The following is a 15961-nucleotide window of genomic DNA, read 5'->3' on the forward strand; positions in this document are numbered from 1 at the left end:
CATAAGTAAGGTTTTAACGAGTTCGCGTACTCGTTCGCGGATGGAGTAAGTTTGGTGGAAGGACTTCCGTTTTATGTGCAACGGTCAGGATTTTTTCTCTTCCGATTCCGGTCTGACGGTGCGGTCGGTTGGCCTACTCGAAACCGGAATCGGGTCGTTCGAGGCGTAGATAACCGCGAAAACGACCAACACGAGGCAACGGAAAAAGAAAGAAGCGACGCCTGTCAAGTGCAGGGAACGTCTACTTTCATTGTCGGCTGGTTAAACGGAAGGGGAACGACGAGGAACTTGTCACGGCGGTGATTTGAACGCTTGTTCGTACCTTAGGGATGTTACTTTGTCATGGCGGAGAAATTGAAGGATCGGTAGAAAGGGTACGTGAAAATAAAGCTAATCGAACGACTAGAAATCGTAGATTGTCAGCTCGTGAGTTGGGTGTGGTATCTTTGAATAGCGAGTTCATGGAACCGGTAATTAAGTCATTTCCTGTTGGAAGATTCCTGGAGAATGTTCGTCGCAAGATTATATCATTAATTCCTATCGATTAGTTCGATAGATATTTTCTGAAACGAAATATCTATACAGGGTGTTCGGACACCCCTGGAAAAAATGTAAATGGGGGATTCTAGAGGCCAAAATAAGACGAAAATCAAGAATACTAATTTGTCGATGAAGGCTTCGTTAAACAGTTATTAATGTTCAAAGTTCCGATCGTACTGAATTTTTTTCTCGAAACTGAGTAGGATTTCGGGGGTATGTCTATTCACCAAAAATGCTTGTAATTGACCCCCGGAACCAGAAATAATTTTTCCAGAACGATTTGAAATTTTTTTTTTCGTCGAAAAATTTAGGCATACCCCCCTGTCGATTTTTCTTAAAAATTCGTTTTTCATTTTTAGTAATTTTGTTTGACGCCCTACAGAAAAGTTGTCTAATATTTTTTTGTAGGTACCCATAAGTTCTACTTCAGAAAAAAGTTTCATTGAAATATATTCACAATTGTGGGAGTTATGGCTGTTTGAAAATTGGACTATTTTTATGGGGTTTTTCTCATTTTGCGGGGTCAAGGACCAACTTTTCGAATATTTTTGCGATTTGTACATATTCTCCATCAAAATACGCGTAGTTTGCTTTTTTAAACATTAAAATCGTCCAATCCGTTCAGAAGTTATGACGTTTTAAAGATTCGCATGAAAATTCGGGCAGACATTTCAGGCCTCAGATTATATTTTCGGTAAGGAATTTTTTTCTCGAAACTGAGTAGGATTTCTGGGGTATGTGTAATGACCAAAAATGATTGCAATCGACTCTTGCAACCGAAAATAATTTTTTTAGAACGATTTGAAATTTTTTAATTTCGTCGAAAAATTTCACAACTTCACGAATTTTTTTCTCGAAAGTACGTAAGATTTCGGGGGTATGTCTATTGACCAAAAATGCTTGCAATTGACCCCTGCAACTAAAAATAATTTTTCCAAGACGATTCGAAAGTTTTGAATTTAACTGTTAACTTTTTAACGAAGCTTCCATCAGCAAGTTGGTATTCTTGATTTTCGTCTTATTTTGGCCTCTAGAATCCTCTATTAAAATTTTTCCCAGGGGTGGCCGAACACCCTGTATACGTTTCAACAGAATTTAAACGTTAAAGAATAATATTGCGTGTACGGACTAGCGCAGGTACCTTTTTTGGCTACAAATTGTACAAAGGAATTATCTTGCATCTAACACGCTAGCATTCATCCAGTTTTCTTCGCGAGACCTGACCTCCAGCTGAAATAAGGTCAGACTCTCGCCGCTCGCTGATAAAACTCGCCTTAGAAAGTCTTTTCACCCCTTTCCGCTCTTTGCCCACGTTCCGTAAAGCTGTAGTAAACGTATTTTTTCCTAAGTTTTACGCATCTCGACCGTAGAAATCCAAGTTGACTCGCTTCTCCTTACGTTGCACGTGCTTTTTTTTTAATCGTTCGATGTCTGACAACGACTGGCATATTCCACTAGAACCTGACACAATTTCGCGTTTAGCGTATCTACCAGGGCTACAGAGAGCCTTATCGTACTGGTTGGATACGCTGAAAAGTGTTTCTCTGCCTGTACCGTGTGCTGGAACTAAGCGGTCCACTTTGTCAACGACAATTAGAGTGAGGCTGACGATTAAGAGACGAAATTGCCTTCGCGTTCACGCTTTTTAAAAAACACGCTCGCGTCAGCGTCGCGTTAAAGACGCTAAACGTCCAAAGGAACTGTTTAGTCGAACGGACACGTCGCGATGGAAAAGACTCCATTCGTTATATTTCCACGATAATAGAGACCCCCTCGACGAAATGTGTTTTCGAACTCCCGCAACGGAACTGCTGTTACTTTCTCTACTGTTGTCCGCAAGCTCGATCAGTCTGAAAAATCTCGGAGAAGATGGAAACGAATCGACTAGAGACGAAGAAAAGTCGACCGAAGAATCCTTGGAGGAAACCTCGAGCGAAAACGAGTTTACCTTAGAGTCGATGGCGACCACCGAGTACACGACCATTGCAGAAACCCAGCAGAACGTCTCCAAGGAATTCAGGCCCAGTGCTCCTCTGGGAGAGATCAAGGAGTCCAGAATTGGAACGAGTCCGTTCAGCAACGTTCATCACGTCAGATTCGAAAACGAAGTGGAACCCAGCTCCTATCAGCTGGTAATCCAGCCCGAACAGCATGGAAACTTTCATCAAAGTTTCTTCGGAGCCGTTTCTGGGTCTCCACAGGAGGATACGAACGAAGGAACGGAGCAGCAGACTTACGTGAAATACCAGAACGAACCGATGGACGTTCCGCGGTTTTACTATGGCACCGTCCTAAAGGATCAGCCGATTCATCAGCACTTTGTTCATTCGATCGCTGAGAACGCTGAAACGCAGCAGAATCCGATAGACCAGCAGGTCTTCCAAAACCTGGAGAAACCGGTCTACGAACAAGACACAGCTACCATATTTGGAAAACCGTCCAAGTTCCACGGCGAGTCGCAGAAACACGATTTGGGGAGTTTTACGAGCACCGATTACTCGAGATTGCCGTATTACGGTGGGTTTTACGGCCATCAGAGTCATCAGCCTGTTTTTCATAACTTTGGTGCGCTGAAAAAGACGAATAATGGAATCGTCTACGCCCAAGAGTCGACTTTTATGAGGACTAGAAAGTTTCCTTATTCATTTTATCAGCCGACTGTCGGATACCATCAGATTGAATTCGTTAATGACGATCAGCCGGTGTATCCTGTTAGAAGAAGGTGCGCATTTAAGTTTTAATTTTAAAGATCCGATTTTCAGAGTTTATTTTCAATTTTTTATTATTATTATCTAATCATTTTCTATTGCTTCTCCTCTATTTTCTTTCCATCGAAAGTCTTTTGAAAGTATACTCGCGCGAAATGAAAATGACGCGTCTGTAATAATTGCCTTGCATTTAAACTAGACAAAGCACTCGGTTTCACTATTTTTCTGCACGCTGAACTCGAACAGTAACCTCAAAACACCTTAATTTCCAGGGTTTCTCCTTGGAAGAAGATCCTGCATTTAATTGGTACGTTTCTACCTTTCGGTCTGCTTCTCGCAGCTCTAACACCCAATATCGTCAAGGTCAACAATGGATCGTAAGTAGCTTCATTCCTTTCAATAGTGAGTATTTGAAACAATTCTAATCGTACGGGAATCTCTTTCAGCGAACCGAATATAGTCCTTTCGAAGCTAAGGGTTGTCGACCTGCCGGTGGAACACAAACAAGCACGATTCGTCGGAGAATCTGCTGACGTTTGCGAGGAGAGATCAATCTGCGAGTTGATCTTAGCTGGCGGCAAAGCAAGTCCGAGCGTATTGCAAAATCTTCTGTGGAATCTGGCTACCAGGTAATTCAAGTCAGAGTCCTGGAATTTTACGGAAGTATAAACGTTTCGATAAGAATCTTGAAGAGCATCTACGCGGTAAAATGATTCTATGCAGTGCTTTTACTGTTATTACGCTTTCTATACTAATTTTCCTCCGGTTACTTTGTTTTGTACTCTTAGATTTGCATATACAGTGGTCTATTAATAATTTAAACTCGATCAGAGCCGAGGAAAGTTTGATAACATGTAGTCGCCGATGGTTATTAATGTATTTGTTTACCTTAAGTTGCTATAGTCGACAAGTAGTCAGAGTTGGGCAATATTTCTTCACGAATAACAAGTACAAATTTCAGATGGATCAACCAATATTCAGGCGAGCAAAATCACGTGCAATAGCTGTCTCTTTATTCGTTATTCGAGAACAAAATTTGTCCAACTCTGCAAGTAATGTTCACATTCATGATACATTCACGTTTCTCGTTGATAGAACTTCGGTAACAGTTGCTAAGGAGAATGGTCTTGAAGACGTTTTCGAGGCAGTGAAGAAAAAGGATTGCACGAAAGTCGATTGCTGATTGTTAATTTGAAAAGGTAAAAAGCATATCGTTAATGACAATGACGACGCTTTCTTCGAGACGAAAATCACACAAGGAAACGCAGTTCCATAAGAATGGAAAATTAAATCACATTAATAATGAACCGACGATTATTCGGGAATTCCTCGAACGAGTCGCGTGTGTTTGGTTTACAAGTGAAAGTAGTCACAGTGTATAAGTGGGTCGACGGTACTCTATGCCAGTTCGACCCAGGAATTTATGTCCCCGTGATGAGATACGGGTTATCGGTGGCTGCAACAGACTTTCACGTGCATCTCGAGCACTCGTTGCATCTCGAAACCGGACGAGATATCGATCCTCGTTCCTATGAAAAGTACTTCTCTTCTGGTCCGTGTCTTATTTGCATTTAAGGTGATTTCGATGCCTGGAGACGATACGTTTTAAATAGAAAATGGTTAACCAACCGTCTACCACTTTTCGTAACAAATTGTGACCGAAGTGGCAGTAAATCTAGTTGGTATATAAAATAAATGGTACGTCAAATTTGGCTTTTTATTAGTGAAATTGCTAATTATCGAACATTGCTACTCGAATGTTTTCCTAATAAAGAGAGAGCGAGTAGTCACGAGCTATCGGATAAAAATATCGAATGGGACTCGAATTTTGGGTCGCGAACGAGTCACGCGACTCCATTTTCACTCCAGGAATGCAAAAGAACCTATGTTGATTATCCGTACTCGGAGGAGTGATTAATGACACCCTACTAAAATTCTTGGAATGCAACCAAATTTCTTGCGACTGAATCGTTCATTAACCTAAATTTATTGCCTCATGGCCTATTCCTTCAAACGCTAAAAAGAATATACTAATATTACGGTCGTTAATATAGAATATTAGTACGTTTCTCTTAGATAGTTAGAATTTGGATTGTACTCGTTAATGCTTCTGTTATTTGTTATTCGTTGCAAATGCAAATAAACGATGGTCAAACTACGCTCGCGAGAGAACACAGGAAAGAAAGTTCACCAATTAGAGCCACCTATCTCTCCAATTAGAAGTCTCTTTTCTCTAATAGGCACACTTTCCGAAAGGTCATGGTTCCATCGGTATCGCTGTCGCTCGGGCATGGGTTTCTCGCGTTACGCGGAATCGAAAGAGTTTGAGCGGCAACGAAAGTGAGCCACTTTTTACCGACGGTTCTACTTTTGCGAGCATAGTCGAGAGTTTCGAGAGCACGAGATCTTTGCTCGTAAAACGGAAGAATGGCCTGGCATTTCCGGTCATCGCGACAGCCGGCCTCGCAGATACTCGTTGCTTTTTTTATCGCGGGAAGAACCGTGCTGAACGAAATGGCCAAGATTACCGAACGTCACCGTCTCGACGATTCGTTTCCGCGTAATAAAAGAACGGGGGAAATCGCGGATGAGAAATTTTAAGGGGACTCGCGATTAGGGTTTCTGGGACGTAGTCCTGAATTTTTCTCGCCTCGGTTAACAGTTCGATGGTTTTGCGTATTCGAACGGTCGTTCGGAATTGGAATTTCTGGAAAACGATATTCCATTATCGACGTACTTTTCCGTGGAGTTCAAATACGTTCCGAATGATATTAAACAGTTACAATTAACGAGTCAGTGATCGGTGGTTACGTGTTGAAAACATTTAAAAAACATGTCTTCCAATTACGTGGAAATTAAAAAGTATGCGCACGAAATTTGAAAAATGGTTGAAGCAGTTGCATTCCATTTGCGAAGAAGAAAAGAAACTCACGACCTATTTGCATCGAAAAATAGAAATCAGAAAATATCGTCGCACGTAGAGTGTTCACGACGTAGCAACAGCAACGGCCTAAAAAACATCCAAAATAATTAATTCCAACGTTTCGTCGTGTTGATACTTTTACTTTCTGTCGGCTTTCTACGCTAACGATAAGGGAACGTCCGAAGGAAACATCTTTCTAATTTCTTCTAATTAGTTATTGTGTAAGTCAGTGGAGGCTTTTTAAGGGAATTCTCGAAGGCGATCGCCATGCATTTACGTGGGTTATTCGCTATGGCGGTGCGTGCGTAGGTTCGTCTTCGAGGTATGTCAAGGAAAACGAGTGTGCAACAGACGACGTCGAACGATATTGGAAAACATGGAGGCCTTCGTGGATTGTATCGGACACAATGGGACGCGTACGCGTTTATAATTGTTAATCGTACGAGTGCCTCGAGGCCGATGAATTCTATCGAAGGACACGGATCTACTCACCAGATACCGGTCTCATTATTTCCGTTCGCAAGCTCATTCTTGACTATGTTTTGCTAACGCGACACAAATGTCTAGAGAGTCGAGTAATAACATGCGGTTGAATTATTGGATTGTAAAACTGAAACTAGGTATATTTGTAGAAAATAAATATTCTGGTCTATAATGCGTGTGCCATTCTCATTGATTACTTTTTCCGTTTGTGTGATAGGTTTGCCAACGAACAGTCAAGAAAAGAGAAGATTTTTAGAAAAAGACGTTTTATTCTTGGTTGCTGGAGCGTTGAAACGGCTACTCGAGAAAAAGAAAGTGGCGATCTGTCCGCGTGACTCTCTGACATCGTGCCGACGACCTTCTACGACCTTGCTTCGGATTGGTTTAGTGTCTCGCATAGTTGTCCGTCATGAAACGCGATTTTTCGCGATATCCACGGAAACGAACGGCAGAAAACGCAAAATGGAGACGCGTCGCGGAGAAAATTTGTAGACTTTCGCTGCTCAAGGGCGACCAGCAACCGCAGGAAGGAAGCATTTACGTAATAGTGGCTTCTATTCGTGGTTAACGAGCGTCGCAGAGACTCGAGGAATGTGATAAAATATGAATAGACCTGTTGATAGTACCACGTTTCTCTAGATTCCTCCCGATCGATTCAATATGGGCGAACAGGTAGTGCGTAACATGATCTGTCTCGATTGAGGGTGATCAACACAGAGGAGGAACGGAGGGGAGTTGTTGCGAAACTAATTACTCTGATCACCAGATCCTATTTATTTATCCGAAATAGGAGAGAAGTAGTACGTTTGGAAGAATATAGTCGATGCTTCGTGAAATAAAATGAATCGATTTAATTGCGCGGAAATTAAAGTGGAGGGTTGAGATTGCGCAGGTGTTCGTCGACGCGCCGGTCGTCTTTGTCGTCTTGGAACGATGGACTTTCACTGGCGGGTCTCTGAACCCGGTGCTGGGCACTTTAAGAACGCCTCTTCCGGTTCAGTCCCGCCAGGTCGTCGCTCGTGAACTTGAAAACCGGACCAGACCGGACCGGCTGCTGTCCTAAAGTTTCGCGAACGTCGATCGCCATGCGCAGAATCGCCCTCTGCTGACCGATGCCGATTTTTTCCCCCTTTTTTCTTTTGCAATTTACACGCGACCCGGATGAAACGGTTGCGCGGTGAAAGTGGTCGAATCGTCGACGAATCTACTGTAAATGTAACTTTTCGTCGTTCCGCTTGCTGTTTATTTCTTAGTTCCGCATTAGTTTTCGACTATTTTTCATCGCCGAATTAACGATTACGAAGTTCAAGGTAACAGTAAACGGAACAGTGCAACGTTCTCGCATTATTCGCCGCGAAGTTAGTAATTATCGAACGACGGTCGTCGGATGATAATCATCATGAAGTAAATAATTCTGAAATCGTATAATTCATCTTGAAATTACAATTCAGTACAAATTACATTAGAAGAATTTATCCAATTATAGCTACCAAATTATAATCATTGCCGAGCAGTTACGAACCAGTGATTTTCAGGTTCCAGTCGTCGATAATAAAGCCAACGATCGCTAATAAGTACCGACGTTGAAATTATTAATATCCAAGGCCAGATAGTTTTTCAAACCGGGTCTCGAGAAAAAAAGATGACAAAAAGGGGGCTAAAAATTGCACGTCTAGACCAAAGTACCCCCTTAATCGGCGAAGACGACGGGCGTCGCGACGGAAGAAGGCGAAGGCGAAGGCGAAGGCGAACGCGGGAAGTAGGTCGGAGAGAAGCGTCGTCGGTCCTTCGTCGGAGACACGAGGAGCCGCTGACTGAGCGCCTTCGTCAGTCTCACCAAGATATTCCGGGAGTCAACAGGTGCGTAGGAGAGCGGCTCTCCTCTCTGCTATTTTCGTTCATTTTCTTTATTACGACGAGCCCGATCGTTTGCAGATTCTGTTCGCGACGCGCGTATCATGCGAATTTGAACTGGACTCATCTTTTTTTTTTTTCGTTTCTCGTTGAACGGATCGGAAGTTCCTCGTCGCTGGGAACTGAAACTATCGGGCAATTGGATCGACGAGCATCGAAGACACGCAAAAATGGACGAATTTAAGGTATTTGTCGTGCTTCTCCCACGTACTATTCTTTTCATTCGTTTCTGCACTCTTTTATCAGCTTATTCCTTTCGAAGCGACGACGAAGAATTACAAAAATAGGCATTCTTCGTATAAGCGTAATGCTTAAACACAAACTGTCTTTTAATGCATATTTTTGGAGCACTCTGTTCGTCCTTATAACGTCCAAGTCACGGTGAAAGATTCACATCCGGCGATTCGAATTTCACTGTCACGTGCATCAAGAGACAAATACCGAGGAAAGATTGCAACGAGAGACGAACGAATAAAGGGAAAGACAGAGGAAAAAAATAGATCGACTTAATTGCCAGCGAATTAACGTCGGTCCGCGAGCTTTCTGGAGCGGAAACGCAGTGTGACACGGATCGGGGCCACCTGCGTGCACTTCCTTCCAACGAAACTCGCATTAATCGAGCATCGTTCATTAACCGTGTCGATGTTGCAAATTTCATGTTCCCATAAGCTCGATAATTCATAAATCTCTAACAATTTCATGCTTGAACGAATCGTTTGTGGCCTCGCGAGCGATCAGTAGCGTCAGTTTCGCACACGACCACGACGATCTCGGTCTCTTTTCGTCCCTTTCTGCGACTGTGTCCAGAGATTTGGTCCGCGTTTCGAAGAAGGCGGAGAAAGGGTAAGGATTTCCGTGGGTTCGCGACCGCGTTAAGGTCAAGAATCGCTTCGACCAGCCGAACTAGAATTTCTTGTTAGGAATCGCCGGTCGAGTAGCGCCGATCGAAAGTCACTAGATCGGAAAAAGTGGATCGTCCCGCCGACGTCGACGCGCGTGCTGTCCATAGACGAGCGCGTGTACCATACGCGAAACGTGCCCGGGGAAAGCATGTCGTTCCGTTTCACTTGTTGGCGGATCGTTCGCTCGCACGGTCCAGCTGACCATTTTATTTTGTCCTGCTCGTTTTGCCCTGAAAGTATCATATTTTCCCCCCTCCGAGAACGAGCGAGATCGAAAGAAAATAATTCGTTTACGATTTCGTAACCAGAGCCGTAACAAGGACTAGAATCGATCGCTTAGACGAATAATACATATTTGCTGATGACCAGTGTAATCGTTGGAAACTGCTATTACCTTTTCCGTGAAATTGTTTGTTAGACACGGTTCGAATCGTTGCTCAAAAATCGCAGTTGCATCAGCGACTGCAATCTTCGGTGTATCTATGTCAACGCGGAACGGCAACGGAATAAATGCAAACGTCGCGGCGTTGTTTCGATAGTAATGAATAAATTGCCGCGTTAATAGAAAGTATCCGGCCGGTTTGTTACTGCATCGCTATTTTCTAATCCAGGGAAAAGAATGCCGGCAATTTCTGGGAGCTATTAAATTTCTCTCGCCGCGATTACATTCTCGAATAATCTCTCGATTCTCCCGTTAAAATGCAGCAATTTCTGTCGGAAAATTATACAAAATTCGAAGCTGCTAAAGTCTCGGGAATTACGAGTTTCGAGACAGACGTACTTTGGAATACTTTTATTTGTAAAATTCAGCTGCAAGAAACTGGGTCCGTTTGGTATTCATCTTTAACTCGAAGTAAAAGGGAACGACGGAGGAGAAAGTTCAGTGACTTGATAAGGCACAAGTTCGCAGACCCTTCCTTTTCTGTTTAGTGAAACGATGCGTGTAGAAAGTGCGATTGCACTTTTTTTCAATGACCTCGAAATACTTTCCAACGGGCGAGAACACTTGCCAGGTACCCACGATGATTTTTCCAATCGTGAACGTATCAGACGTTACATTTTTCACCTTACCGCTTGGATATTATAATTACCCCAAAACGACGAAAGCTTTTCGTCGAGAATAATTAAAATTAGGTCGCACGTGGATAACAGAGTAGTTCTTCGCGCATGTAACGAGCGTTATCCACGTTCGAGGAAGGCACAATGGACTTCCGGTAGACTTGTTTCCATCGAGGTACGAGCATGTAACGCATTGATAGTTACATAAAATCCTGTGGCGTTAGCGTCTAGAAATCATCGCTTTTTCTAGCTTCGTCTAATGCGGTATGCCAAAGGCGCAGAAAGTTTGTTGCTGCGTAATACTTTGTATTATCTTGAAAAATAATTGAAACGCTTCGTCAGCGCTCTAAGTACCTTCGTCGGATGTTTGCACAGACTTTCATACTCATTCTCTGAAGATCGATTTCTACGACAAAAATGTTATACAATTAAAGTCATTAATAATACCGAGGACAAACATTGCTGTTAACTTCTTACCTTGGGCTTCAACCTCTCATACTTGGTCTGTGTTCTCTAGGCGACGATCTTCTTGGTACTGTTGAGTTTAGCCGTGGCTAACGCCGACACCGCGGAGCTACCAAAGCCAAGCTACGCTAGAACGATGCTGAAAGTATCTCGGAGCCTTCCGGGCGAGACCGAAGAGCTCAAAGTGCGGACCAGCGAAGGGAATTTGGCTACTCTGATCGTCAAGAGGCGAGACAAGACCTTGCTCGGGGAGTCCAAGATCAGCGAACCCTCGAACGCTCCACCGGTGACTCAGGAAAACAGACTCGAAGAAACGAACAACGAAAACCCTACGCCGTCGGCCGTGAGCGAACCGGAAACGATCAAGTACGAGGCGAAGAGCAAGGAAGAGGTCAGAAAGCTGGAGGATGCTCAGATAGAACGCCTCAGGGCCAAGCTCTCGGACTCTGTCGATCAGAGGAGTTCTTCGGGGGCGGAAAACGCCTCCGCGAGCGAGAAGTTGGTGGTTTCCGGAAAGGAGCAGGCTGCTAGCGAGAAAAACATCGATTACGGAAACTGGACGCCTTTGGGAACCGACGGGCGAGCTGTACTGTTGCAGGAGTCGAGCACCGAGGAGTATCAGAGCTGGAAACCGCTTCAAAGCGATTCGAAGACAACCACGGAGGAGAGGACGAATTACGCTAGATTCGACGCCACGTTTCCTACCACTGGACTCCTCTTGCTGCGACATTTCCAAGATCGATCGCAGAGGAACGTGCAGATGAGCGACCGGTCGGACGAAAAGACTCGTTACGCCTTTCTGCCGCACCAGACTCGGTCCACGAGGACCAACATCGGTGCAAACGCGTCGAAGAACAGAGACGCGAAGAACGTACCGCCTGAAGTGATCATTAGGTCGGAAATAAACGTCAAGTCAGGTCCGAAGAGGTCGCCGATGACCCTTGACAAGGATGGTACGCCGGTGATTCACGGGAAGAGGGTTCCCGACGAACCTATCGACAAAATCCAAACGTGGCGCAACGCGAGGGTGATCAATAACAAATTGATACGCGAAGGAACATCCACGGAGAGCTTAGAAGCCTCCGCGAGCACCTATCCGACCGAGAGTTCCGGGGAGAGACAGAGATTCGAAAGGTTCTTCAACACTGTTAATCGAAGGTAGAAATTTTATTTAAAACGTATACGAAGCAGAGTATTAGATGGTGCGATAGTGGTGAGCGGCTAATTGATTTCTTTCAACAGGTACGGCAAAGACTTTGATGCGGAGGGGAAGAACGTCTTCTTCGAGTGGGATCCGAAGAACTATAAAAACGAGGCCCTGAAAGCGGAAGTGTACGAGCCGAGGAACGACAACTACAGAGCCAGTGCGCACAAGAGGATGCTGCATCCCGACGGTGTAGCCGTTTATCCAATTTCTCAGCTGTATACCCCGGAGAGCCAGAAGATCGCCCCGGTGGCGCTGAAACCAGGCGCCAGGGCTCCGGTTCTTCAGTACGCTCATCCGGAACTGGGCGTCCAACCAGCCAAGATACTCAAGAACGAGAAGAAACGACCGGAGAATTTTCCGGAAAACCAGTATTCGTTCACGGAGCAAAGACAGAAGAAAAAGTACGTTCTGAACGACAAGAACATCATCGACAGCTATACGACGAAGAACTACTACCCGAATCAGCGCTTCTACGGCTTAAAAACACCCAACGACGCGCCGTTTTGGGTTAAAATATCGGAGAACCTGAAGAGTCAGTTCTCGAACGGCGTGGAGAAGGTCTCTCAGTTTACGCGACCGGTTATCGATCCTCTGGTGGAAGCTACGCATAAGATCTCTCAGAACCTTGGTCTCTCGAAGGGCATGGAGGCTCAAGAAAAGATCGGCACCGTCGCTTCCGGCGGAAGCATCCTGATCCCAGCGTTGGGTCTCGTCGCGTCGGGTGCTGCACTAGGTATCGGCGCCGTCGCGGTTGGCAGATACCTCGACGTCGATGTTTTGAAACGATCGAACGACGAAATCGGGACCGAAGTGGAGTACCAAAGAGCGCTGAACGCCGACCAGTCGTTTTCGAAGGACATCGACGATTCGAATGGAAAAGAAACGATCGGTGGAACTGTGTTCTTCCTGGAGAATGTGCCAAAGAACGACGATCGCGTCGAGTCTCTCAACAATCGGAACGATGTCCTGGTCATTCTCCAAGAAGATCGAAAGACGGAAAACCGAGAAAGCGACTCGCAGATCGAGAAAGGAGATCGTACGACGATCGATGGACGAAGAAAACGGAGTCTCGACTATCTGGACATCTTCCAAGTGGAGAGAAACGCGAAGAGTTTGGTCAGGAACAAGCGTCTTCAGAGAAAAGGGGCAGATTCCATGAGCGAGATCGTGGAGATCGATCTACCAGCTCGCGGAGAAAATATCGATGTGACGGAGTTGCTCATTCCGAGGAAGAAGACACAGGAACTGAGCGACGGCAAAGATGACGCGGCGGCGATTCTGGTGGTTGAAGACGGAGTTTCACCTGTAAAACTGTTCGACAAGAATCTGGACGCCGAGGTGCTCGACAAAAATGACCTGGAGAGCCTGGTTAGGATCGCGGGGGATGCGAATTCCGTGGAAGGAAGAGACGAGAGACGAAGACGAAGACGAAGGAGCGTCGACGAGGATCGAGAGCTGGAGGAGGCTCTTCAGAATTTGGAGAACGCCGAAGTGGCCGAAGTGGCTCACGTAGATGGGGACTGGAGCAACACTCCGTGCGCCAAAAGGTTATTCTGCGACGCCATGGTTCAAAGAGGTTCGGACGCGGTCGTACTTATGGAGAAGAAAATGGCTGCCCTTTTGGGCTTGTGAGTATGGCTCGATTACAAGACGGATTACTAGGAATTGTTTTTTACGATCGCAGAAGCAAGTTGCGCGTTACAAAATAACCGGAAGCTTCGCTGTTTCACCGGTGATATAATAATGTTGCCCTCGTTAGCATACGGTTATGTAGCTGTCTATGTTTGGCCGACGGATAATAGACTTTCGATTTCGCGGGAAATAGGCGAACCGGCAAGAAAATTGCCACACCAAGTTTGGTCCTGGCGCGCGGAAAATTCATAGCAACGGTGCTTTGCGTTTCGATTTCAAGTTTCGTCGAAGAAATATCGAATTTTTGAAACGAAATCGTGCTAGTTACCGGTAAACGTGGTTTATTATTAAAAAGTCAACAATATATAATATAGTATTTCGTCGAAATCCAGCCGTTGAAACGCAACCGTGTCAAAAGATGAAATTAATAAAAGATCACTGTATTGTACTGTTTGACACGCGATTGCCCCACTGAGCCTCATGTCCCTTTCTCGGATTTTTCCTAAGGCCCGCGCCACGCCGTGACAAATCGCAAAGCGTGTATGCACAGAGTGAAACTGTGCTAAGAGGTAAAAGTCGAATCAGTCAGTAGGACGTCGCCGGCGAAAGCTGGAAGAAAGTTATCTGTTTCTCGCTACGGTTCCGTCTGGCCAGCTCGGTTCTTTGATTTTTCTCATTGCGTGACGCCTCGTAATGACTTTTCTCGCTCCTAGCCGATAACGATTACGATAAACTAAAAATGTCAAAACAAGCGCGAGCTTACTTTCAATACTGTTTTTTATGATTTTGCCGATTCTATTTTTATTTCAATTTTACAACGTGCTCTGTAGAATAATTTTAACAAATTATTCGGCACTCGTCAGGACCTTGTAACAAACCAGACCTCAATTTCACTTCTATTGCTACGATCGTGATTCAACGTTAGCTTTCGATTCTGTTGCTCGCGACGGAACTCCTTCTTTTTCCGGTAGTACAATTTATTATTAACAACTTCGAGCAATGTCCTGCCAATTATAGAGACATTGGCCCGGTAAGCTATCGATAATTGATAGCGCGAGGCGTTTCAATGGTTTGCAACAGTTCGACGAACACTCTACGAGCTTTCTAATGAATTTCTATTCGCCATTAATCGTTTACTGTTTGCATACCTTTTTCAGAGTCCAGTCTGGAGTAGCTAGCCAGGTGTCCAACCACTTCCAACAAGTCATGGATGCCGTTCGAAGACACGATTGTTCCAATTTTCTGTGTCCCCAGGCTAGGCCAGGGAACGTCTTCTTCTAAATTTGCGTCCATTTCTGCTTAGAAGAAGCCTTCCTTCGCGGAAAGCGGAACCGATAAATCTTTGATTTCACGACCGGTGAAAGCAGAGATCGGCTCGAAACGTCTGAAATTCCAACGATTTTCATCACCGTTCGATTCGATAGCAACGTCGATATTAGCAATTTTGAAGTTGGAATGATTTTTATTCCCTTCGATCGGGATATTACAATTCTAGTTTAATTAAGTTAAAGGAATAAGTAACCGAGGATCCTAAGAAGAAAGTTTCCGGACAAACTTGCAAGGTGAATGAAGGAACGGACCACAGTTTAGTGCAAGTTGTAGCAGCGATTAGACAAAAACGATTCGAAGAGACTTTTCAAGAGATCGCGAATTGGTCTTGGACCGAAACTGTACATATCAGCCACCGTATTTAATACGCACCTAAACTCATAATTTAAGAGACTAAAGTTTAAAGTTCAGAGACGAGAGACTCTGAGACGAGGTAACTGAAACACGATCTAAATTTGAGTTTCCCTCGATCGACGAGTTCGATCCGTTTCGAGCTTCGACGAGCAACTCTGCTCCGAGGGTCTGAACGAATCGAATCGCTTCTCGTAGAAATTCGATGAACTTTTACTGCTAAAAAGATATTTATTCTGTTCTTTTCGTATCCAGGAGAAATAAAGTTTTCAAACTTGATGCAACGAGTGTATGTAAATTAGTAATAAATGGTATTTTTTACATTACTCGTGTCTATTTAATTCCTTTGTTTCACGGGCATTTTATCGCGTTTTGCACATAACTTTATGGAATAAATATCGATCGAGTACGAACCATTGGCGTATACTGCACGGTGAATGAAATTAAT

General features: G+C 44.4%; 1 protein-coding gene across 1 annotated transcript; it reads left to right on the top strand.

Moving 5' to 3' along the window:
* The first annotated feature begins 3888 nt into the window (after positions 1-3888).
* On the top strand, positions 3889-15839 carry LOC143341847 (uncharacterized). The gene is made up of 5 exons (XM_076765143.1): positions 3889-8514; positions 8590-8753; positions 11047-12152; positions 12237-13829; positions 14991-15839. The coding sequence occupies exons 2-5, from the start codon at positions 8739-8741 to the stop codon at positions 15112-15114; spliced, it is 2838 nt and encodes a 945-aa protein (XP_076621258.1). The 5' UTR covers positions 3889-8514; positions 8590-8738; the 3' UTR covers positions 15115-15839.
* Positions 15840-15961: the final 122 nt, after the last annotated feature.

This window comes from Colletes latitarsis, chromosome 5, assembly GCF_051014445.1.
Source record: "Colletes latitarsis isolate SP2378_abdomen chromosome 5, iyColLati1, whole genome shotgun sequence".
In the NCBI taxonomy this organism is placed as follows: Eukaryota; Metazoa; Arthropoda; class Insecta; order Hymenoptera; family Colletidae; genus Colletes; species Colletes latitarsis.

Bases quoted from the DNA above. Each gene is read 5' to 3' on its own strand.
- LOC143341847 (XM_076765143.1), top strand. The intron at 12,153-12,236 runs GTAGAAATTTTA...TTCTTTCAACAG, and splicing joins TTCAACACTGTTAATCGAAG to GTACGGCAAAGACTTTGATG. The intron at 13,830-14,990 runs GTGAGTATGGCT...TACCTTTTTCAG, and splicing joins ATGGCTGCCCTTTTGGGCTT to AGTCCAGTCTGGAGTAGCTA.